Source organism: Nyctibius grandis, chromosome Z, assembly GCF_013368605.1.
Source record: "Nyctibius grandis isolate bNycGra1 chromosome Z, bNycGra1.pri, whole genome shotgun sequence".
NCBI lineage: Eukaryota > Metazoa > Chordata > Aves > Nyctibiiformes > Nyctibiidae > Nyctibius > Nyctibius grandis.
In genome coordinates, this window is record NC_090695.1 from 27,364,590 (window position 1) to 27,391,024 (window position 26,435).

Here is a 26,435-nt window from a genome sequence, read left to right on the forward strand (position 1 = left end):
TTTTAAAACTTATGTGGGCAAGTCCTTGAACAACCTGGTCTAGCTTTCATATTACTACTGCTTTGAGCAGAAGAGTGGTTTAATTGCCTTCGGAAATCTCATGGAACCTAAGTCTTAATGTAGCTCTGATGTTCAAAAACTGCCCTGGACCCTGAGTGTTGTTAACAGACTTATATCATGTTAATATAATTCATTCCTATAAGGACAGTAGTGCAGGATCTAAGGTACTGCTCTGTCAAGCTGGAGTGCTTTTCCCCATTCTGTAGATGAATCTGTGCAGTAAGTGAATGTGGAGTTAGTCTGACAATAGAATCTAAAGCATACAAGCATACCTTCTTCTGCAAAAGCATGAAAGAATGAATGGGGCTTTGTTCAGATCAAGTGTGTGTGTATACAGTTGGGCATGTCTGGGTGAGTCAATGGGAGAGAATGATGTGAGGACATTAAAGCAGGGCTGGATACTGGTGCTGATCAGCAAGAAGGAATGAATTGTGCTTGCTTCTATAGATTGTCCTCTGAATTTTCACATGGGTGTGTGCAGGAGCTGGGTTAGTTAGATCTGACTGTGAACACAGAAGTACCGAGACACTAAGCATAGCTAAAACAGCATTACACAATTTCATTTCAACAGCTGGGCCACCATAAATCCAGCTTTCTCACTAGTGCATGGTAGCAGAGATATTATGTGCAGCCTTTCCTTCAAAAGTGCTCAGATAAGGAAAGAGGTCCGTATTACACTTTTTCACACATCCAACTTAAGGCAAACTTGCAAGGAAACTGTTAGCGTGAGGACTGTTCTGATGTAATGTATATGTGGAAGCGAAACCTTCTGTAGGCAGAACGACGTTATGCAGTTTATTGTGATTTACAGGGTATTTTAACTCTAAATGAAAATTAGGCACAGTAAGAACATGTATTGGAACTTATGTAAATGGCTTTAGGCCTGATTAATGAGGAGAAAGGATCTAGAAAGGAAAAAAGTGAATCTGTGTTTGTCTTTTTAACCATTGAGTTCACTAGCAAACTTCTGGTTTGCAATCTGATCTGGTGGTGGCCAGTTTGCCATTGTATTTGCTTGGATCACTGAAGAAATGCGTACCCTATATTTTTTACAAGGTCCTTTGCTCCTCAAGCTCACTGATACTGTTTGGTATAGGAAACATGTTTGTGTCTCTAAACATCTTTGCATATGTCCTTGCCTACCAGCAGTTGATTATAGTGTCTGATTCTCAGACATTCATGCAGAGCGCTGCCCCATGGCAAATAATATGATTTGACTTCTCATTCCTTTGCTGCCCTGTGTCAGTGTGATTGTATCCTTTACTAACAGTATGCTAGGCACTGTGATGAAATTGAAGTAGTAACATGAGATCTGGTAGTTGAAACAGCGTATTGGTGGTGTCCTGAGTTTGGCTGGGATAGAGTTAATTTTCACAAGAAACTGGGAGGGGACACAGCCAGGATAGCTGACCCAAACTAGCCAAGGGGATATTCGATACTATATGAAGTCATGCTCATTATATAAACTGAGGGAGTTGGCCAGGGAAAGATAGGATCGCAGTTCGGCAACAGGCTGGGCATCAGGTCTGGGTGATGAGCAATTGCATTGTGCATCACTCGTTTCATTTATTATTATTTATTATTATTATTATTATTATTATTATTAATTATTTCTTTCCTCCTTGTGTTGTCCTATTAAACTCTCCTTATCTCAACCCACTAGTTTCACCTTTTTCTTCCGATTCTCCTCCTCACCCCACTGTGGGGGAGGGATGAGCAAGCGGCCGTATGGTGCTTGGTTGCCAGCTGGGCCTAAACCACGACAGGTGGATTCTGGTGATAGACAGGAAAGTGACTGTGGCACAGATCTTCCTGGATATGTCACTGTTTCTGTAAATGTTACTGTAAAACCAGTCCCTTGACAATGAAAGAGACAGAAATTGTGATTTTGGAGTAGTTGTGTGTTGTGCAGGAAGTGTAGAAAATTGTTTTACAAAACATATTCTGCTAATGGCAGTGCATGGGATACAAATTTTTTTTGTTGGACTTTTTTTTTTTTGACCTGGTTTTCTGAAGGGAACAATGCTTATTAACAGCTCTGTGTGTCCATCCTTCCATAACTCGTGGATCTACTGGCAGGTGCTGGAAGGTGTATTTCCAATTCAAAATAGTTGAGTGGGTGGGTCAAGGAGAGACTCCTTCCTTACTGAGGGGAAAGCAGGTAGAACTTGTTTTTAAACCTTCAACAGCAGCATCTGTGTGGTCTGTGTTGCCCTATGTGAAACAGGGACACACATAGGATAGTGGGGAACTGCAATTACTGCCTGGGGAGTTAAGGGCATAGAGGAGACAAATGGGGAGGCAAGAAGACAAGAACTGTGGTTTATATATCAGCTTGTTAGCAGTTGGGTCCTGTCACTGTGTGTGGGGACTTGTAGAAATCATGAAGAGCAATCAATCTTCTCTGAAAACTCAGCCTTGTAGGGGGCGGAGTAGCTCTTGAAACCCTGTTGTTAAATACTGGCTTTTTTTTTTTTTCCAACACTGCGCTACTGTAGAAGAACAAAGATTATGCATCGGCAGTGGAGCTTGCACCTTAGTTAATACATATTAGAGGGGTAAGCCAGAATCTCAGCTTGTATTTAATTTTCAGGGGAGTTTTGTTGGTGGTGGTTTTTTTTGATCTTGTATCTGCTAACTGACTTTTTAGCTAGAGCTGTGGTTTTTATTTTGTTAACTTCTCTGGTAACTGAGCCATACTCCTTCTCTTTTGCCTTTGAGTTTTAAGAGATGACTTGCTAGGGAGAACTCCTGTGAGCGTTCCCTAAATCATTGTTCTCTCTGATCACGGAAGCTCAAATACAAGTTTCATTTACTTTGATCAGTGCACTTCTGTTTATGTTTTGGAGTTTCTTTTGCTTGAAGTTACTCATGCCTCAAGTTACTATTACTAGATCTACATGACAGAAAATAATATCATATCTGTATGGGGGCCCATAGGAAGCTTTTTTGAATGAAGGCTTCTTTTTGAAAGAAGTAGAAAAACTTAAGCCTTCCTAGAAGTGGAGAATTTATAGCTGTTAGTAAGTATAGAAGAGATCAAATGTTGGCACTGGCCAGCTGCTGTATCTAGGCTGAGAATTAGTAAATTTTAATATTTATGGAAACAGTAACAGTCACCTGGGGTGCCCTCTGACAGCTCAGAGCTGTAAAGCTACTTTTAATAAGGAAATACAGATGCACAGCTCCAGGAAGGGGAAGCAGACTGCTCTTTCTGCCTGACTGAGTGCTGAAAAGTGTGTTTGGGATTTGGTTGGGGGTTTTTGTTTGTTTTTTTGGGGGTTTGGTTTTTTTTTTGAGGGGGTGGTCATTTGGGGGAGCTGGTTTGCCCAATCTGACAAATTTGATAGGTGACCTGATTGGAAACATAGTTACAGTGAGCTGTATTGAATCTCATAGTTCTTGTGACACTAGTATTCATCTGAAAGGGAGGAATTTGCATAAATGCAATAATGAAATAATGTGGGTTTGGACCTCCTTACATTTTTTAAATTTCCTCATTAGAAAGCAGCTTTTGCTTTCTTAGACATCTCCTGAATAACAAGTTAGTTGCTTTAGTCCTTCTGTTCATGTTCGGTACAGTAAGCTCTTGAATGTGTTACCATTATGCTTAAAGCAAATCAGTCTTGATTTTTATCTTTACAGCATTTTATATGTATAATTTTCCTCCTAGTATATTTTTGGCAAACGGAGAAGAAGAAATATCAAATAACTGTGTTAGACTGCTTTCTGTTTCATGTTTTACTACAGTTATGCTAAGGATTGGCAAGTATTACTTGTCGACATTTGTAATAGGAGAGCAGCACAGAGCCCCTGCTACCATCCAGCAACTCTTGACAAGATTGCATCAGAAGGCTGAATGGATGGCATTTCAACTGCAGCACTTTTGGAGATAAACCTGCTCTTGTGACTAGGAGAAATTCCTGCTACATGATACACATTGTTGTCTTTGTCTTAATTGTGTACAACTGCTATCACTCGATTTGCTGCTTGGGGATATGTTGCCAGACATGGGGGAGGGGACTTTTTTCCTTTGGGTTAACTGTTTTTCACAATAATGAAGCAGTAATTTTGGGCACTAAGTGAGAGAAAGAATTATGTTTTAGCTGCCTCTATTATCCATGTCAGTCTGGTGGCTTCTGGTCAAACAGAATCTTCCAGTCACTTTAAACTTTGAGTGGAGGAAAACACGAGTAATTTATAATTAAAACATTATAAATGTATCCTAGATACTTTGGTATCCCAGATGTTAACCTGTGATTGTAGGACAGCTGAGTCTTGCTCTGACGCTCACGTCTGTGTGTTCAGTGATAACAAATACAGCTTCTAAAATGTCCCTTTGGGATGTGCTTGCAAGTGGTCTGTGTTCCAGGGTTGGGAGCTTACGTTGAGGAATGTGGTGGGGTTTTTTTGTGTGACTGTTTTTTTGATGTTTTGGGTTTGGTTTTTTTTGGTAAGCAAAATTAATATAAAATTGCAGTGTGGTGGTGTTGCAGGGTCTGAGTACTGACTCTGAAGTGTGTTAGATGTTTTGTTCCCTAACCATAAAGGAGATCTCTGCCTTTTGTAATACAGTGTTCATTTACTTCATGGCATTTATGCAGGTGTTTGATCTGGAAATGCTTGTGCCCTGTTTTTTGCTCTGTCTGGTGGGGAATGCTGCCAGCAGGAGCTGCAATGTGCTCTTGGTTCTTTGAAAAGGTTGAAGCTGTTGGAATAGCAGTCTGCTGTCAGTCTTACTGGTGCTAGTCTTGAAGATGTGAAGTAACTGGTAGGACAGAAAGAGTCTTGGTTGAAAAATCCCTCTTAAAAGAGAGTAGGCCTTCAGGGCAGAACCCTTTAGGCTTGCCCTGCTTTGAGTGAGGGATTGGACAGGGTGATCTCCTGGGGTTCTTTCTCATCTGAATTATTTTATGCTTCTGTGGGGATTCTGATGCTGAGGCCTGCCTCTGCTTTCTCTGCTTCAGACTCTCTTGCCTGTCCTACATTGCATCTCTGTGCTCTGCAGTAATTCTCCTATGAGGATTTTTTTCTTTGCCCTGGTCCCCTTGTAAGCTTCTAGAAACCAAAATTAGCTCTACCCCTTCAGTAGGAGGGAGGAATGATTCCTGTTACTTTAATCAGCTGATTAAAAAGCCTATATAACCAATGGGATTTACACAATTTACAATGATTTTGCAGGAGTCAGGAAAGCATGGTAGTGTAGGATAAGGGGTGACATTTTCTAACCCTCAGGTTTTTCTAGTCTTCTAATGGAGGAAAGAAATTTGTTCTTCTGACAGATAATTTCTTTTTGCTGCCATTTGTCCTAGTTCTCAAAATACAGGTAAATATAATGTTCAAAGATTGGCACAGGTGGGTTCAAAGAACTAAGTTTAAACAAGAAGCTTAATTTGTGTCTTGTTCCTTTTCAACTGAGAACTAAAATTACAAAGCTTCTTATTAATGCAGTGAAAAGAATAGCCTTTGAGTATTTATTTGAAAAAATTGTAGTAATATTTTCAGTTGTAGCTGGTAAACCTAAAAAGCAGAGGGGCTGAAGTAAGTGCAAGTGAAAGTGTGCTTTTTTTGCTGAATATTAGCAAACTTCTCCGATAAGAATTGCACTGGATTGAATGTGCCGACTGATCGGATCTTTCTAATTTTTCCATGCCAATTATTCCTTATCTTGTGCTAGACAGAAATCTTTTGACATAGTCTGCCGTTGTGAGGTTTCTGATGTGAACAGGAGCACACTTCTATTTCAGCACCGTTTAGTAACTGATTTGTGGCAATTGTGTATTTGTCCTCTTAACTCAGACTATACTTTGAAGATGACATAGGATGCAGCTGTGTGAAACTTTTGGGGTTTTTTGCTGGTAGGGTGTTACTGCCTTCTAGTTTGCACATCTGACTGGAGATTCTAGTAACAATTACTTTCTTGTCTTTCAGGTATTGATAGCTGATGACTACTCGGATCCGTTTGATGCCAAAAGTGAGCTGAACAGAATGGGAAAAGGAGAGAACACTGGCTATATGGAACCATATGAAGCTCAGAGAATAATGACTGGTAAGAAAAGACAATTGCACATGTGAGCTTTAATTGCATGGCAGTTCACGTGGATAGTACAGCTGCTATGAAACAGAAATGTCCTTTGACATGCAATACAATGTTTCTGAAGATGCTTAGGTAATCAACAGTAAATGCCATGGAGGCTTTTCATGTATCTGCACATGCCTTGATATCTAGAAATACTGTTCTGGACCTCGCTATTGAATATAGATAGTTTCTACTGTCATGTGGGAAGATGAAAATGTGAGCAGTGGGAGTTGGACTGTGTATTGCTCAGCTTGACAATGTCAAGGCTGTCATCTATATACGTAGTAGGGATGGCCAAAATATGACATTGTGTTAGATCACTTAAAACCAGTTGATTAATTTGCTTATGGAATTTTTTACCTCAATCAGATTCAGACTTCTTTGTCTTTCCTCTGTTGGAGGAGGGCTGCAAAGCTACATCTTTGTGTAGCTTCCTTCTTTCCTTCCTTGCTTCTCTTGACAGTTTTTTGTGCCAGTGGTCAAAATGAGACACTTCAGGATGCCTGTGGCATTTAACTGCTACTCTTGGTAGTGTCCTTCCTTTTCTATCATGTAGGGAGGTGGTTAATAATGGTATTGTTGTAGGAGTTTGGACTGTTTGAACCCTTGTCCTGGCATTATGCAACTGTATTGTCCTTGTATTTTCCTCATATTAACTGCAGTCTGTAGACTTCTCTGGGGTATAGGGTCATATGTTTTTAATTTATGATGATTTGACTCAACATATATCTTTGTGCAGATTAGTTGTGCATTTCTCGGATTTGTACATCAGGTCTTCTTTTTCTCATTATGAGGTAAAAGTCACTCTTGTGCCCCGCTAAGTTGATTGTATGCTTTCCTTTTCTATTGGCAGCTCCTGTTTTGGGCCCTCAGGAAAGATTAATCAGTGGGGGAAGATGAGGCTGTTGGATGCAAAGATCCTTTTTTCATGCAAGTGTTCCTATTTTTCTTTTCTTAAATAGCATTTCTGAAGAGAGACACAGGAAGTGACACGTAGACTATATCGTGTGGAAGTTTTCAGTATCTTACAGAGGGAGTAACAGCTTTTAATTCTCATTGGTGTAAATCTACTCATTCTAGTTGAGTAATATCTCAGAAAAACAAATTAGTCCCAATAAGTTCTTGGTTTTTATACAGCAGTGATGAGCATTTGTAATTTTGAATATGAAGTTTACAGTGCTTCGGTTTCTTTCTTCCTGTGTTTAGAATAGGAGATTATTCTATCTCCTTTTCCAGATTAGCCATAATAAATGGGAAGGTTTAGTGGACAACACTGGATGTCTTAGATAAAGTAAGGGACAGTAAATTTGTGTACCTTTGCAATTGCAAGACACCCTTTTGCCGAATTGGTATTTGGTGCAGCTGATAAGCTGTTATATCTGCTCCATATGTTATTATAAAGCAAACATGAGGAGCTCTCAAAGATGCTAAAGGCACTTTTGGAACTGGGCTTTAATTGAGTATAATGATATAGCAAGTGTTCTGCATATGCATTTGATTGGGCCAGTAGAAAATGCTTGACGTCTCCCTGAAGATGTTTAGTGGTTTGAGATCCAGCTATTTGGTTTCCAGTTATCTTTTCCTAATACTGGTAGAAATAGAGCAAGTCTTTCCGTAAACCTCAGTGAGGTCAGGTTGTATTCCACTATATTAAAACAATGTGGTTTTATGTTTGTTTTTTTTTATTGCATAGATGTTGCCTTTGTGTTTTACTTGACAAATGAAAATCCAAAGGCATCTTTTTGGAGAGTTTTTAAAGATTCCGTTTATATTTCCCAGGTGAGTTCTATTATGTATCTACTACTTCTAAAGAAGACCTTTGGACTGCAGTTTGGTTGGCCTCAAAATGTTTACTGCTTTGTTACATTTGTTTGCTAGCTGTGCTGTCTGGTGAACCACAGAATGTTATATGGCTATCCATTTTGCTTAACTAATCTGGTGAAGTCTTTCTGACTGTATTTAACATGGGTTAATCCCAGAGAGGGGGAGTCTGCATACCACAGCAGAATGCACTTTAGGAGAGAATAACTTTTTGTCAGTTATTCAATGTTTACAGATGTACCTTAACTCTTGATCGGCTCTGGAAACCAGGTGTAGAGGGCTAGTTTGAAATAGGAACCTAAAGTTTTTGTGCATGCTGCAGCTGCATGCTCCTTGCGTTAGTAGAGGATTAGGCAACAGCAGATGTCCATATGAAATAAGACCCTATTATTTCAATTTGAGAAACTAAGCTTACACATAAAGAGAAATGTATGAGTCTGAAATAACTAATATGTTCATTCAAAACTTATTCTTCCTCCCTGAAAACTCTGTGGGCTCGCAGTTGTGATGCAGTTGGTTCTCAGCTGATGTTTAATTTAAAGAAAGAAAAACAAACAGAACTTGAAGTTGATTATTTCAATAAACTATTGAATGGTCTATCTGATTCCATGCTGTCTGTGGTTAGAATTGGGTTTAATCAGGCTTGAAGTTTCTTCTGCTGATAGCGTCCCCGAAAAATGCTGTCTTCCCAGATTTGTGGTTATGTTTATTGAAAGAGAGCAACCTTTATGTCAAGGTTTGGAAAGGCTTTTCAAGGAAAGACTTGACCTAAGGCTAAGGTAGAGCATGTTGAGAATGAATGCATGTTTATAAGAAGCTGTCATCTCTTGACAGCCAAACACATCTGCTGGCCTGTGCTGATATTCGTAAGTGTCTATTTTGTCTTCAGGAAGTCCATGCCAGAGGTTCAGAGAAAATCCTGGGAATGCCAGTTCCTGGTGTGCTGTGCAGTGTGAGTCTCAGCTTGGGTGGGTGTGCACCCAAAGCCACAGGAACAGTGTTGCATCTTTGCCTTATCCCCAACCTCTTTGGGAGTTGCATGTCCCAGAGTAAATTCAGATGCATCAAGGAAGTTCTCTGTGATCTTAATATCTGACACACTGTATCCTGGACCATGCATGGAGTAAGATCCTGGCCTGGCTGCTCTCATGCATGCATGCATGCATGAAAACAAGTAGAGGTAGCTAAGAAGATGCTGATTTCTAAGGATCCTGAGAAGTAGGTGGGCCAGAGGGAAAAAAGTAACCTTCTAAGAAGATACTGACATTGCTAATACTGCCTGGATACCCATACCCTAGCAAGAAATAGATGAGGAAGGATGGAGGCAAAGAGAAGAGGAAAGAAGAAACAATGCAAGATAACATTACTGTGTCTAGGGTTCCTCATAAAGCTGTGACCCTGTGTGCTGATTTATATCTGAGCTGCCTAACAGCTGCAAGGACTCTGTTCTCTCTTGGAACAGCAGTATAAATCCCAGTTGTTCCCTTGCAAGGGCTAGACTGTCTATCCAAGTGTGTTTTAAGTATGGTGTTTCCACTGCTTTTTTATGCAAACTTTCAATTCTATTTCTCCCCTAGTGTTAGTCTGTAGCTGCTGCAATAACACATGGCCCATCACAGAAACAGGCCTGTGCTGCCTTACCAAGCCTGTAACCAAGCGTCATTGTTTGGATCAGGTACTTGATGCTTGAGAGAGAGTTCCGCAGAGGAGCAGTGGCTGGAGATTCTGCATTTGAACAGAAAAGAATGGTTGAGACACTGTCAGGCCAGAGTGGTGGTGCCCATAACATCCAGGCTGTTCTGTCATCAGTTCTTCTCAGGGAATGCTAAGGGAAGAGAAGTTAGGTTACACCTGAGTATTTACTTCAGTCAGCCTGCACTGGATGTCAAATACTAGACAGGGGTCTGGTTGTTTTTTGTGGTAATCCCTTACTTGAGAGGAGGAAAGGTGCCCTCAATTCATGGATATGGCTATGCTGGGTAAAATGTGGGTATCCTTTTTTCCCTTTAAAATCCTTTTAAAGTCATAAGGCCCTATCCCAGCCATACCCTGTGAGCTGGAAGGGATAGTGCCTTTCCACTTTCTCCTGACAACTGCACATATTGACACAGCTCTTGCAGGTCATCTCTGCCTCTCAGAAGGAGTTAAGTCATCAGACTGCATAAAACATTTGTAATCAAGTACCAAATCAAGGCAGCCAATACCACAGCCATCTGTGTGCTGGATCTTAGAGTGTATCTAAAACCTACCTTTGGAGGAGGATCCAATTTTGGATCATCACTCAGATGGAGATATGCTGTCAGCCAAGTTGTTGCAAACTATATCGTTTTAGAGTATGAGAAAGAATACTGGCTACAAGAATGAGATAATAAACTGCATCTGTTGCCCTTCTTAACTTGCTTCTTGGCTTTGAAGGGAGCCCCTTACCTCCAACTCACAATTTTTTGAGTACAAGGTGTCTAACATGATAAGTGCTATAATATAAAAATCAGTTTACTTGAACAATAGTAAAATTAAAGTCAGTTCAAGTCTCAAACTAATTTGGAATCAGGTTATCAAAAATGTGGGGGAGTATCAGTGTTCGCGAGAGGGCACGGAGACACCGCACGCAGACCAATATGATCGTTAAGCAGATCTCGTTTATTTACGTATCTGAGGGTACATTTATACTATTCTGTTTTTGTACACACTCTGTGTACATGTCATTTCTATTATGATTGGTTAGTATGCTTTGTTCACACGCCTCTATATTAGTTCTGATTGGCTTATGCTAAAAAGCTATATCTTGCAGGTGCAGCATTCTTTCTTATTTTTCAACTTCCCCATATCTTATTTTTCTCATAGCCAAAGTCCTTGTTCTTTATTATGATTGGCTAGTTCATTACCACCCCATTACCACCCCCTGGACATGCCTGGACATAGCTCGTTCAGTACCTCGTTCCACCATTACCACCATTGTCCCGTGGGAACCCCACAAATCTCCCTTTTTGTTTTTGAACGAGCCATGTCCTGTCTCGTCCTTTTTGTCTTCGTTTCTTATTTAAACCTGGTTCCCTGTGTCTCGCAGAGCCCGGTCAGAGAATCCCAGCCTTGGTTACCCACAAATCCTGCTCTCTGTTGTTGTGCCAAAAAGGCTGTATTGACCATTCGTTGTACAGTTCTCTGCAAACATGCAAACAAACAGGGTAACACAAGTAGGATAATGCCTATTATAAACATTCCCATAAGCAGACTCTATCTACAAAACATGCAGTTTACTTCAGAACATACTATTATTCTCTATTATTCTAGCTGAAAGGAAAATTACTGACAGGAAAGCTGATTCTGTATAAAGGTAACACAGAGCAGGCCTTTTAGAGCCTACTCTGAGGCCTACTCTTGCTAAACCGTTGCTAAACCATCCGGTATCAATTTCCCCCTTTGGAAGTAGTTAGATTTATTATCTCACTATTTCCATATACTCTTCTCAATGATTGTCTTAACACAACCCACGAAGATCCCTATGATAACTATAATCACAACTATATAAACTATTCCCTCTAATAATGTGGCTAACCATCCTTTTAGAGACAATCCACCTAATTGTTGCAGGATTTTGTTGAACCAACTATTTCCTGCTGCATCCCTGATTGCCCTGCTGTCTTCTGCTACTCTGTCGGATCTCCGGATCTGGATTCCACCTCCACATATGGTTTAATACATTTGATCGGAAACCATCATACTCCTGTGCCTGTAGAGACAGAAGCATAACCTCGACCCATTAGTAATAGTTCCCCTGGTCCTAACCACTCGTTAGTACCTGGTTCCCTATACCACACTTTGCCTTTGTTTTGCACATAGCTTGCTCCCTGTCGATCTGCCTCCCAATGTATTACAATTGGGGGTCGCTCCTTATCTCCTGCTAAAGTTAAATGGTTAAGTACATAAACAGCTTTTGCAAGTCTCTCAGAAGGTTCAGTCACCTCTCCCCCTTTTTGTTTTTGCAGAAGCTGTTTCAATGTACTATGAGCACGTTCCACAATCGCCTGACCCGTAGGCGAATGAGGATCCCAGTGACATATGTAATACCCCATAGCTGACAAAACTAATGAAAAATCTGTGAACAGTATGCTGGTCCATTATCAGTCTTAAGTTGTTGTGGAACCCCAAGACTTGCAAAGCAAGCAAGTAAATGTCGTTTGACATGACAACCTGTTTCCCCAGTTTGTGTTGTTGCCCATATTACATGTGAAAACATATCAACAGATACATGAACATATTTGAGTCTTCCAAATTCTGCAATGTGAGTAACGTCCATTTGCCACAGTTGCAACGCACTCAATCCTCAAGGATTTACCCCTATTCCAATTCCCATGCCAATTTTCTGACAACTAGGACAAGCATTAACTAATTCACGTGCTTGTGCCATGGTGAGGTGAAATTGTTTCGCTAACATTTTTGCTGATTGATGAAAGAATTGATGGGATAGGCACACTTGTTCAAATAAATTTGGTGATATTTGCACACAAGTGTGCACAAGTGTGTCTGCTTTATTATTACCAATGCTCAAACCTTGATCAAATTGATGACTACGAATGTGAGTAACAAAATAAGGTACCTCTCTGAGGTTTATTGCCTGATGCAACTGTAGCAAAATGGTGTAAAGTCGCATATTCTTCACTGGTCGTATAAAAGCTCTTTCAATTCGATTTACAATGCCTGCTGCATAAAGAGAGTCAGTTACAATATTTACAGGTAAGTCCTTCCATTTTACAAAGACCTGGTATATTGCAAAAAGTTCAAGTGTCTGCAATGAGTCCTCAGTTTGTCCTGAGAATTTGTAATGTTTCCATTGTCCATCCTCTTGTCAGGTAATAACTGCTGAATGTGATCGCTTTCCTGCATCAGTAAAAACAGTTAGTCCAGTCACAGGTATCTCTGATCTGATAGGTTTTTCTTCCCAATCCTGTTTGCAAATACACTGTAGCTTTTTATCTTTTGGTAAATGTGTTAACAATTGTCCAGTAAAGTCCTGTAAGGCTATTTGAAAAATAGTTGACTGATTTGTTAACTACTGTAGATATTCCTTCTTGATAGGTAAATAGATAACATCTGAGTCTAGTCCAGTAATGTCTAGTCCTTTTATGTACTTTGATAAGCAATTGTGCTATTGCTTCCACTCTGGTACAAATTGTTGTTTTAGGATGAAAAACCAAAGAGTCCACTCGAGCATTGCCTTCTGCAATAAACCCAGGCAAATTAGTATGATTTCTTACATGTAAAACATAAAACAATGCAGTTCAGATTTGAATTTCTTGCCACAGAGCTCGCAGCAATTCAAAACCACACTGATTACATGTATTGTCTATAACAGATCTATCCAATTGTTTTACAATGCCAGCTACATATGCTGAATCAGTAACCAAATTAAAGGGAATGGGAAAATTCTGAAATACTTCTAATACAGCTCGTAATTCTACCACCTGAGGTGAACCGTTTTTTTTTTGTACTACCATAGATTCCCACTTGCCGTCAGAATACCAGACAAGGCCCGCCTTGCCTGTGTTCCCAGATCCATCTGTAAAAATGGTAATTCCATCCACGGGAGTGTCTGTACACCACACTCCCGTGGCAATTGGAAGTTCCGCACTCAACAACCTGTCCTGAGAAATTCTCCATAGCTGTTTGTAAAGCAAAGCTATTAGCCATACACCACTCAAAATACTGAGCTGCAATAGGAACAGTTAGTGATGCAGGATCTCTGGCCACAAGCTCCCAACATCGCATCCGTCCTTTGATGATAATCTGTGCCAATAGCTCTGTAACGAATCTGATCATTCTGAATTCCATTGACCAATTATTGCATACGGAATTTGCCTATCAAACAAAGTGATAATTTGTATTTCCTGATTCAAATCAATACGATGTACAAATTTGGAATGTAGCCTGCTTTCTATTTCTGTAATCAGTTGCTGTATCTCTGAAGTAGTGTGTCGTGGTGCTGTTAAAGTTGTGTCCCCTGCTAACAATTGGAATAGAGACTGCAATTGTGATGACGTAAGCCCCAAGTACGGCCGCAGCCATAACTTGAGCCTTATGTTCCACAGTACCCACTTTTGCACATGCCTTTATCATAACATTCAAATCTGTTTTTCCAGGTAAAGCTTCAATGATCTTTTGACAATCAGCATTAGCATTATCCCTGTTTGCCACAGGTCCAAGGTTTGGCAGCCGCACAGGTTAACCCCGCGTGGAAACACCAGCCCTGCGGTCTGCAGCTGGTTGTTATCAGCTGACCTTGAGCATTATACTTAGACCTGCACAGCTTCACAAAATGCCCTAGCTTCCCACAGCAATGACACATCAAAACAGAGTTGTCTCTCCCACTCAGCTTCAACTTCTTAAGGCAGTTTTTCTTAAAGTGACCTTCCTGCTCGCATGTATAACAACGATGAACTACCTTAATTGCCGCCGCAAAAGTTTTTGTTAAATGCTCCATCTGAAATGTAGTGGTTCCTATTTTCCCGCAAGCATCCATTAGCTCAGTTAAGGTGGCATTACGATTTGCCATCCCTGCAACAACTTTTCTGCAGTCCTCATCTGTGTTGTCCCTCGCTAACTGTAGTAACAATGCTTCTTTTACAATTTTCCAATGTAACGGTTGCCAAATATTTCTTCCCTCAGGACCCGCACCCACAATCACCGGATATGCTTGTGGAATTATAACTCCTAATAACACATCTCAAATGATCCCTTTCCATTTCACTCCTCCCCCCCCTTTCCCCGTATACGCGGGCGGACGCTGATTCTCTCCCTCACCTCCACATTACCAGATGGACGCAAACCTCCCCCCCCGCCCTGATCTAAAGGTGGAGTAGGGATTTGCAAAGGAGGTTGAGGTGGCCCTAATACTTGTCCCGAACACAGAGGGGGGTTTTGGGGAGACATAGTCATGTGTCCTGAGGCGTTGGCTGTACGATGCTGCTGCAATTCCGTCTTTAATTCTTCCAGTCGTCTACCAAGCTCTGTCATGTCAAGTTCATGTTCATTTCGTGATGGTAATGGTCCTTTAAGTCCTTGTGACTCTGGTACTGCTGAGTCCGTAACTGGAGACTTTAACGGTGGTTGTTTAGCACCGGAATGTAAACTTTGTTCAACAGACTCAGGAAACAGCGAATCCGGTAAAGGTGGATACGAAGCAGGTTTACCCTCCTTCTTGTCCTCCTGCTCAGCCTCATCCGTAGAGAGATCAATGAGAGGGAGGGGGTTTCGGAGGGGGTTTCGGCCAAATCTCCTGTTCAGTGTCTGAGTCAACTAGTCCAAATCGAGCTCGTGTTTTAGGGCGCACTATCAGTCCTGATGGATCTGTATCTATTTTACTCGCTCCCCGCTCCTCAGCTTTTTTTCGGAGCCGTCCGTACCCACGGTGATAAAGGAGCTGCCACCGGTACAGCCACCGGGGCCGTGGGAGGTGTTGGTCCCGCAAACAGTGAGGGGGTAGTAGGTGCCTGTGGTCCTAAAGCCATAAAAGCTGTATGTGTGACTTCTCTCTCTGCTTTTATTCCCTTTAACGCTTCACTAACCAGCTTCCATGTAGCAGACAATTTAAAGGCTTCCTTATCACCACTTGACACCGCATTCCAGAGAGAGTCACCAATCTTCTCCCATAAAGGCACTTCAAAGACATCATTAAAGGTTGTAAAATGTCCTTTGTCTTTTGCCCAAAGCAGTAACTGCTTTAACGCAGCTTCGTCATATTTAATTCCTCTCTCAGAGAGTATATGTTGGAGGAGTTTCACCACTGCCACTTCTGTCTTGGTCAGGGTAGACCCCATTCCTCCCCCAGCTGCCTGGGAAGCCCTACCCAGGTTTTCCTTTGCTAGCAACACTCGGGCTTACCGCATCCGTTCCTGCCGGTGCGAAAATCCAGTGCCGGGGCAGCACTCTACAGCTGGCTTCCTCTCATCCCCCTTTCGGTCCGCTGTCCGCTGCTTCTCCGCAGTCTCCGGGCCGAAGAGTCCCTGTCCCGGGCGCCACTTAACAGTGTTCGTGAGAGGGCACGGAGACACCGCACGCAGACCAATATGATCGTTAAGCAGATCTCGTTTATTTACGTATCTGAGGGTACATTTATACTATTCTGTTTTTGTACACACTCTGTGTACATGTCATTTCTATTATGATTGGTTAGTATGCTTTGTCCACACGCCTCTATATTAGTTCTGATTGGCTTATGCTAAAAAGCTATATCTTGCAGGTGCAGCATTCTTTCTTATTTTTCAACTTCCCCATATCTTATTTTTCTCATAGCCAAAGTCCTTGTTCTTTATTATGATTGGCTAGTTCATTACCACCCCATTACCACCCCCTGGACATGCCTGGACATAGCTCGTTCAGTACCTCGTTCCCACCATTGTCCCGTGGGAACCCCACAGGGGAGTTCTGTGAGAGGGGAAGTAAAAAGCATTATCTGAGGGGTATGCCTACCTTGAGGGATGTGTGTTTGCAAAAACACTGCTGTCTTTTCCAGATCAGGAGCTGTGTTTTCTGTGCTCTAGAAAGGGTAGTGAAGGAGAGTTAGGGCATGCTAGGCCCTTGAGTTAGGATAGTGTTTTGAAAGTTGAGGTAAGCATATGGTACATCAGTGCCTTGATTTCTTAGAGGCCTAGAAGTGCCTCAGGTCTGTGCCCTGCCTGGAAGTTTGAATGTAAACCTTGTTTTTCCTTTGCTTTTTTTACGTATCACCTAGCAACTGTGCCAGGGACATCAGCCCCTGCATGCGGTTCTGGCCTCTGTATCATGCATCTGTCTCAGGGACATGGTAGACAAGGAGAAACCCCTCTTCTATTTCAGAATTCTGTAGACTTCAATGGGTAACATTTCTGAAAACAGTTACTTTCCCTGAGATGTAACATGCCATGTGGTATTCCTCATGGAGCAAATGCTGTGTTGTGAACACACTTCAGAAGGCTGTCATAACACTATTGGTAAACCATACACTGTCTCTCTCTTCTGTTTGGGCCACCTTTTGAGGCTACTCAGGGCATAAAATATCTCCTTCCGGACAGTCAAAGGCAAGTGTTTGAGGAAGCAGGAATTCAATTTTGTTATTGATGCATTTCTCACAAGAGGCTAGTCACACAGTTGTCCTGGGACCCAGGCATGTTAGACCTTGTAGGTGGGATATGCTGACCGCTAAGATCAAGGGAAGTGCTCAATATACGTTGAGTCAGTTCTGAATCAACACAGCAGCATGCTGCCTGTACCCCTTGAAGACTGGAAGATCTAAGCAAGTCACAAAAGGGCTTCTGGCCATAAATGGCCTGTTGTTCAATGAGTTCATCAACCTGGGTAATGACATATCTGTGCTATCAGCAAAGGTGAACGTAAACTAAGGGATGTGCTTAATGAGAAAGGGCGGAGTCTCCATCCAGAGGGACGTTAATAAATGTGAGGATTCTGTCAACAGGAGCTTTTTTGAGGTTAAACAAGGGAGGTATTAGAGAGAATTCCAAAGTAAAATTCACAGCTTTGTTCACAGGCTCACAACATTAACATCCTCCTTCCTTTCTTATTTTTGTGTGTATTTATCATCCCATTTCTCTATACATCATCCTGGCTATGCAGTAAAACAGCAGTGAGCAAGGGATTTTGGGCTTTGCCTCCCTCCCCATGGATGCAGAAAGCTGAGCTTCCTCTTGATGTGCAGGCAGTGCTAGAAGAGTAGATGCCTTCATGCACTTCACTGCTTCTTCCTAGGGACTGCGGTAAGAGTCTTTGCATGAATCACAATGGAATCTCTAATATATGACAGGCAGCCTAGGAAAAGCAGTGCACCTGCCTTAACTGGGAGCTCCTCATGGACCTGCTGGGGGCAGTAGCTCTGTCCTGCTGCAAGCTATCACAGGATTGCTGGGAGTATGGGGAAAACAACATTCCCATGAACCTGCACCTACTTCAAAAGGTCTTGGGTGTCAGATTCCCATGTAACTGGAGAGGCTGTTTTTTTTTTTTTTTTCCGTAACTTCATCTGAATAGTCACTACAGCACACTGGTGGTAAGTTCTTCCTTTACCAGGTGGCCTCTGGCATCTTGCTTGTTGGCACTGAGTTTACCACTGCAGATAATGTAAGAAGAGCAATGATAATTATTGTGATAAATATTAGGCTGCATAGATTAGCACGTACAGCATAGGATGTTTAGAAAGAATATTTCTGGCCTAATGAAGATCACTGAACCTAGCAAGCTACCCTGTGATCTTTAAGCACTGTAGTGGCTCTGTTTAAGTTTTGCTGTCTGCTTGTATTTGAACATGGTAAATAGCTGTAGCCAACACAGAAGAGGCAATGTGTTTGCCCACTAAGGTCAACAGCTGGCATAGTTTTCAAAAGACCTTAAGCTTCTTCTCTTGTTGCTACATTTGTCTGTGCTCCAATTCTAGATTCTGTTTGAGGATCTAACACTAGCCTAGCCGTGACTAGAAATCAGCCCCAAATGCAAATTTATCCATCATCAATCCATCTCATATAGTGTTGTGGATTCCTCACTAGAATTGTTATGTTCATTGTCCTGTTGCCAGGTGGTGTGAATAAGACTACATGCTTGTCATTCTAGCAGAACCAAGTTTTAAGATTTTTTTTCCTTAAACAAAAAAAGGTGGGAAAAAGTGCAAGGTAACTCTTCACTCTTGAAATTTGGTGTGTGTGCTCTCAACTCGTTGTTTGCAACATGGAGAGCCACTGGGTGAGATTTGAAGAAGTTCAATAGCACATAGAAGTAAGCTTGTGACTGGTAACAGGATAGCTTTATTTACATGTTGGGAGTTGTTCTAAAGGGCTGCACCAGAAATCGTGGAAGTCTTTTGGCTACAAAGGTGAAAGCTCCTTGTTTTCTCATTTAATATCTTACTGGATTAAGCAACTTGCTGCCGCTCTGTTCAAGGTCATTTTGGTCTCTCTCCCGTCTTGCTTCCACCCTCCTCCCTGCCACCCCTGAATATGTTGAATTTGAAGATATCTCGCTGCTCCAGCCATCCACTGAGATAGAAAAGATGAATGTCAACTTGCTGCAAAGGATTCTTTTATGTAGAACATGCCTGTGCATGAGGGCATATGGCAGCTAAGGGAGCTTCTCCCTGTCCTGTAAAGATTTGTGTAAGTTGTGTAAACCCTTAAACTGGAGCAGTTTGTGTAAAACCTTAAAATGAAACTGTTTTACATTTTCCCTTGAAAGCAGAGCTTTCTAGACTGTGATTCCTTCTAATTTCATCAGTGTTCCATCTGTCCTTTCCGTGTCTGGAGAGGGTGAGAGGCAGTGAACATAAAGTGAAATGAGAGGTTCAAACTGAATGTAATGAAAAAAAAAATTCTCACTATGAGGACAGTCAAATGGTGGAGAAAGTTGCCAAGTGAGATGTGTAGTCTCCATCTTTGGAGTTTTTCAAGACTGGACTGAGGAATCAGAACCTGAGTAACTTCGTCTGACCTCATAGCTGACCCTGCTTTGAGTAGGAGATTGAACAAGATGACTTCCTGAGATCTTAACCTAACTTATCCTGTGATCCTTCAACTAATCTGTAACTGTTCTGTAAAAGTGAGAAATGGCTGTGAGAATCAGGATATCCCAGGCTAGCTTGTGGGAATCCATGTTTGTTTGGTCTCAGTCCATTTCCAGCTTTGCCACCATGTCAGTGTACTCCCAGCACTGGTCTTTTTAAACTTAATCACTGGAAAGACCAGACAGGTGCTTGTGAGGCATAAAGAAGCAACCTGCTGAAATATAGCTTGAGCAGGGGTTCATCCATAAATATCCCAGTTTTCTGGAGGTAACACTGGATGGGGGATATGCATGCTGAAAGCGTGTTGTTGCTGTTGCAGCAGTGAGTATGATTCCTGACAGCTATTCACTGTTCCTTCTTGGGATGAAGGAGTAGAGGCTGGAGAGATGGGCTTGCAGGCTGGACTGGGCTGTATGTGCATGCATGAACTCTGTTGGCAGGAATTCTGGATGCTTTCCAACTGGAAGTGTGATGGAAGTGTAGGTGACTGATACCACCGTGGCCTGCATGGAAAAGGAAGGAAACGCTGCAAACTCTCACTGTTGGCTGTGACTGGGAGGAGTGTTACTTTATTGGGTGGGGGATATCAGTGATACATCTCGCTGACTTTAGCAGTTCAGCCCTCAATCTTCCCAAACTGGTCCCAGTTCTATTGTTCTTCTGCAACATTGCTCAAAAGCAGAATGGAGAGAATTTGTTACATGAAGAGTCAGCAGCTTGGGAGAGACATGGACTGTTGCTGATGAGCTTTACAGGGATTAGTTAATTGAAGCTGGAACAGTGATGCTAAAAGAAAAAACGAGACTGGCAGCACTTGGGACAAAAAGCGAGACAAAAGTCCCTTGTCGCACTCATATGCCTGTTCTTCAAAGTTATGCTTTGTTTTCCTTTTGTCTTTCCTCTTGTTCTTTTGCAAAGAGGCTTTAAGCCAAAATAAATGTTTGAAGCCCATGTGAAAACAGAATCATAGAATCGTTTTGGTTGGAAAAGACCTTTAAGATCATCAAGTCCAATCGTTAACGTAGCACTACCAAGTCCACCACTAAACAATATTCCTAAGCACCACATCTACAGGGCTTTTAAATACCTCCAGGGATGGTGACTCCACCACTTCCCTGGGCAGCCTGTTCCACTGCTTGATAACCCTTTTGGTGAAGAAATTTTTCCTGATATCCGATCTAAACCTCCCCTGGTGCAAATTGAGACTGTTTCCTCTCGTCCTATCACTTCTTCCCTGGGAGAAGAGACTAACACCCTCCTCGCTACAACATTCTTTCAGGTGCTTGTAGACAGCAGAAGGTCTTCCCTCAGCCTCCTTTTCTCCAGACTAAACACCCACAGTTCCCTCAGCGGCTCCTCATCAGACTTATGCTCTAGACCCTTCACCAGCTTTGTTGCCCTTCTTTGGACTCTCTACAGCACCTCAATGTCTTTCTTGTAGTAAGGGACCCAAAACTGAACACAGTATTTGGGATGTGGCTTCACCAGTGCCGAGTACAGGGGGACGATCACTTCCCTTGCCCTGCTGGTCACACTATTTCTGATGCAGGCTAGGATGCTGTTGGCCGCCTTGGCCACCTGGGCACGCTGCTGGCTCATATTCAGCCAGCCATTGATCAACACCCCAGGTCCCTTTCTTCCAGGCAGCTTTCCAGCCACTCTTCCCCAAGCCTGTAGTGTTGCACTGGGTTGTTGTGCCCCAAGTGCAGGACTCGACACTTATCCTTGTTGAACCTCATACAGTTGGCCTCAGCCCATCGATCCAGCCTGTCCAGATCCCTCTGCAGAGCCTTCCTACCCTCAAGCAGATCAACACCCTGGCCCACCTTGGTGTTCTTTGCGAACTTACTGAGGGTGCACTCGATCCCCTCGTCCAGATCATTGATAAAGATACTAAAGAGAACTGGCCCCACTACTGAGCCCTGGGGAACACCACTTGTGACCAGCTGCCAAGTGGATTTAAATCCATTCACCACAACTCTTTGAGCCCGTCCATCCAGCCAGTTTTTTACCCAGTGAAGCGTACGCCCATCCAAGCCATAAGCAGTCAGTTTCTCCAGGAGAATGCTGTGGGAGACAGTGTCAAAGGCTTTACGAAAGTCCCGGCAGACAACATCCACAGCCTTTCCCTCATCCAGTAAGCAGGTCACCTTGTCATGGAAAGAGATCAAGTTAGTCAGGCAGGACCTGCCTTTCATAAACCCATGCTGACTGGGCCTGATAGCCTGGTTGTCCTGTACACGCCCCATGATAGCACTGAAGATGATCTGCTCCATAATCTTCCCTGGCACCGAGGTCAGACTGACAGTCCTGTAGTTCTCCAGATCCTCCTTGCGGCCCTTCTTGTAGATGGGCGTCACATTTGCTAATTTCCAGTCAACTGGGACCTCCGTGGTTAGCCAGGACTGTTGATAAATGATGGAAAGTGGTTTGGTGAGCACTTCTGCCAGCTCCCTCAGTAGCCTTGGGTGGATCCCATCTGGCCCCATAGACCTGTGTGTGTCTAAGTGGCGTAGCAGGTCACTAACCATTTCCCCTTGGATTGTGGGGGCTTCACTCTGCTCCCTGTCCCTGTCCTCCAGCTCATGAGGCTGGGTACCTGGAGAACAACTGGTCTTACTACTAAAGACTGAGGCAAAGTAGGCATTAAGCACCTTAGCCTTTTCCTCAGCCTTTGTCACTATGTTTCCTCCCACATCCAATAAAGGATGGAGATTCTCCTTGGCCCTCCTCTTGTTGCTAATGTATTTATGGAAACATTTTTTATTGTCTTTTATGGCAGTGGCCAGATTAAGTTCTAGTTGGGCTTTGGCCCTTCTCATTTTCTGCCTGCATAGCCTCACAACATCTTTGTAGTCCTCCTGAGTGGCCTGTCCCTTCTTCCAAAGGTCTTAAACTCTCCTTTTTTTTTCCTGAGTTCCAGCCAAAGCTCTCTGTTCAGCCAGGCCAGACTTCTTCCCTGCCGGCTTGTCTTTCGGCACATAGGGACAGCCTGCTCCTATGCCTTTCAGATTTCTTTCTTGAAGAGTGTCCAGCCTTCCTGGACCCCTTTGCCCTTCAGGACTGCCTCCCAAGGGACTCTGTCAACCAGGCTCCTAAACAGGCCAAAGTCTGCCCTCTGGAAGTCCAAGGTAGCAGTTCTGCTGGCCCCCTTCCTTACTTCTCCAAGAATCGAAAGCTCTACCATTTCATGATCGCTATGCTCAAGACAGCCTCCAACCATCACATCACTGACAAGTCCTTCCCTGTTTGCAAACAGGAGGTCCAGCGGGGCACCTTCCCTAGTTGGCTCACTCACCAGCTGTGTCAGGAAGTTATCTTCCACACACTCCAGGATCTTCCTAGACTGTTTCCGCTCTACTGTATATCCAGCAGACATCCAGTAAGTTGAAGTCCCCCATGAGAACAAGGGGTACTGATTGCGAGACTTCTCCCAGCTGCTTATAGAATATTTCATCTGCCTCTTCATCCTGGCTGGGTGGTCTATAACAGACTCCCACCATGAGATCTGCCTTGTTGGCCTTCCCCTGATCCTTACCCATAAACACTCAACCCTATCATCACCATCCTCAAGCTCTAGACAGTAAATGTTTAGGAGCAGCATTTTAATCACCAAACTAGTATCAAGATTACAACCCTGGGAATAAATATTTCTACCCTAACCTGGATTTATTTTTTTAGAAGAAAACTAGAGGACTTTACGTGTTCTATGAAGTCAGAAGGAATTTCTGCTCTTTCCCCAGATAGCTCTGCTCAAGTCAAAGGTCCTGCTGGGGGTTGTCTGCTTACCACAGAGACTGAACATCTTTCCATATCAGTTTACCAACATTTTAATGTGGCTTCACAGCAGTGTCATAAAATGAGCTTAAAACTTCAGTGGGAAGTGGTCAGAAACACAACGTTTGTGCACTATGCATTTTATGTAGGGTGGCAACAACATACAGCTTTTCTCGTTCTCTGGTTTCTGGCTATGCAGAACTCTGCTTGAAAGTGCTCTTTTGGAGGAACTCTAATACTTATACAAACCCAACTGTTCATTACCATTCTGGTTGCTAAAATTATTAGAGGCTATTTTCTGTGGGAGCAGCCTGCCCTTTCTGGATGGGGTCAGGTAAGCCTTGTCCTGTTCTGGTGTGTGTTGATGTGCTGATATGTGCATTTCTTTGTCATGCCTACCCAAGCAAAGATCTAGGAAGCCTGTAATGTGTTTCTGCTTGCTGCTGGACTGTGTTGTGCTACTGTGACTGAATTTCTAGATCGATATCAACGTGTGCAAAAAGAAGATGGAAGTACTCAATCTTTATCTGAGCTTGCTCTTGGTTCTGCCTTGTTCAGTTTCATGTGTTTGTGGTTTGGAGTGGGAGAGTCTGTTTACAGCTTGATTTTATGAAGCAGGTTGTAGGCATGCAAAACTGATGCTGTTGTAGGTCAGACTAGCAATTAAGAGGAAACCAGTCAAACTGGGGGGAAATGAGGCTTGCTTGGAGGAACTCTGGGTTTGCTTTGACTTCTGCATTAATTTTCTGCAGAGTGGGTAATTTGAAAAGCTATGTGAAGAAGCAGTGGGTTTTGTGGCTCTTGTGATGTTGCAGCTCTCATATGGTCTGTCAAACAGTTGCACTTGGCTGGCATGGCTGCAAGGCAGAAGAGTGTGATGGCACAGGTGAGCCCTGTTGAGCTTTTCCTAAGCAAGTCCTGCAGCAGCTGTTTTGGCTGTAATGCAGCTTGAGGCGGGCTAAAAGGTGTATGTGCTGCTACCTCAATTGAAATAGAAAGGAAAGAGGGAGGCAAAGGAAAAAAAAAGTGATGTCTTTCAGATATACCATTACTTTTGTATGTTAAGCTGAGTAGCACTTATTATTTTCCTTTCCTTTGGTTGTGAGATGCACTGTCACTGAGAAAACTTGCCATTGTGGTAGAATATAGAGCATATCAACAGACAGCCTCTCCTAATCACTTTTTTGAGGATCTTTTTGTATCTTTTTAAAGACAAACAAAGAACAAAACAGCCAGCAAAAAACCACAGCTTTCCACAATTGTCTCTTTGGGAGTGTTTTTTTGCATTGAAAATGTTTGCATGCACATTGGTTAGTAGTTTAGAGATGCATATTGGAAAACAAAAGTGTAATTGGAAAAATTACCAGAAAGTGTTGACTCAGTTGTATGCATCAAGATCATGACTTGAATGAATTTTTATAACATGACATTTTCTGACAACCTACGTGGAAAATACCAGATCCTACTCTTCATGATTTGTGATGCTTCCGTTTCAAGAAGGGAAGAGGAGGACTGATTTATGGTGTTTGCATGACTGTGGTTTGCTTTCCTTAACAGTAAAGTCTGTTCTTAATGATGCTCTGCTGAATGCTAACCAGATTTATTTGCTGTGTTTAGATATCTGTGTAAGCACAAATGCTCTTGAGTGATGACATGATAGACTGTATACTTTAAAGTATATTTTTATCAATAGCTGCATACATTCAAACACTGCTTCACATTCTGTATGTTGCATAAAAGTATTGTCCAAGGGGAAAAAACCAACACTGTATTACTAACGTATTACTCTGTAAGTGGGCTTTCAACTAAGAATTGGCATCTAGTCAGGGTTTGCCTGAGTAGTATAATAACTACAGCCAAATCTGCAAACAAACGCAAGGTACTGAATATTAGCAGCTGGACAGCTTAGTGTAGAGTATTTGAAGCCTTACAAATGCTAGGTACTAGTTGCTCCTTCCATTAATGACTTGCTGAGCTGACTTGATGAGTAAAGGGATCATAGGCTAAAGGGGATGAGTTGAAACATTTTCCCAGTAATTTCAGTGTTCGTATCCCTGTCACTTTTTCTGTGCTAGCAAGTCAGCTGTCTTTTACTGCATGCAAGGCCTTGGGTTGTGAAAAGCAAAATTCCATGTCTGGATGTGATGACAACTGAGCAGCTTTCTTGGTCTAGTCATGTGGAGGTAGAATTCTAAATGAAACAATTTTGTCTCCAGAGCTGAACAGTAAATGTAGACCGTCTTTCACATCTATGTTAATGATCCTTGCTGTATGCACGTGCGGGACCGTGCTGGGACTTTGGAGTTTACTGAATCTCCCATCCTAATGTTTGGAGTCACATCCAAAGTCTTTTACATCCAACAGATAGTGTTTCATCTTCATTAAGTGCTTAGGTACTAATCAGTGTTCCTAGATTGTGCCAGTAGCTCAACTTGAGTGACAGAACTGAAAGGTTGCAACTAGGACAACGCTTTCCTTGGGAAAGCAAGTCAAAGTGGGCAAAATTGCAAATAATTGCTGTGACAAATAATCACTATGGCTGTTCCTTGCAACGAACAGGAACAAAACAGATGGTTTAGTATGTAGATGCTGTGTGGCTTTTCAGTCCTGCCAAAGGAGGAGACAGAGTGCTGAGAGTGCCTGCTCGTGCTGGAATCATGATCAGGGGGAAATATCTTTTGTAGATGCATCAGGTATCACTTCCAAAGCTTTGACTTCTCTTTGTTTTCATGACATTCTTCTGAAAAATGACTGACAAAGATAAAATAATGGTCATTAGTCATCAGGGAACCTTCAGGCTATGTTTTGAGCTCTCAGTTTTGTTTTGTTTTTTTTTTAATCACAGTGACACAATCATTCACAGGCTAGATGTTTCTTTAGAAACAATGTGCAGTTCACATTTCTGTGTTGCTTTTCACCATGTAGTCACCATGTCTATGGGAGAAATCTATTCTAGGAGTTTTTAAGCAGCAGTCCCCCTGCCTTGTACTCTCTATGCGGAATGCTAGCAGGTGGCTAAAAGAAGATAAGAGCACATATCATCTGATTTTTGTTAAATCAGATATGGCAGCTCTTCTGACTACATGAGTCTACTGTCTCAGTCTGACACAGATGTTGTTCCTGTAGGCAACTTCTTCCCCACTGTGTATCACAGGGCAATTA

At 42.4% G+C, this 26,435-nt stretch overlaps 1 protein-coding gene across 7 annotated transcripts in view; it reads left to right on the plus strand.

Moving 5' to 3' along the window:
- SHB (SH2 domain containing adaptor protein B) overlaps nucleotides 1–26,435 on the plus strand; it is a 99,778-nt gene that overhangs the window by 10,020 nt on the left and 63,323 nt on the right. For all 7 annotated transcript variants that reach the window (XM_068422559.1, XM_068422562.1, XM_068422566.1 and 4 more), the window contains exon 2: nucleotides 5,992–6,109. In XM_068422559.1, coding sequence (XP_068278660.1) covers nucleotides 5,992–6,109 — 118 coding nt within the window. The remainder of the gene's footprint in view (nucleotides 1–5,991; nucleotides 6,110–26,435) is intronic.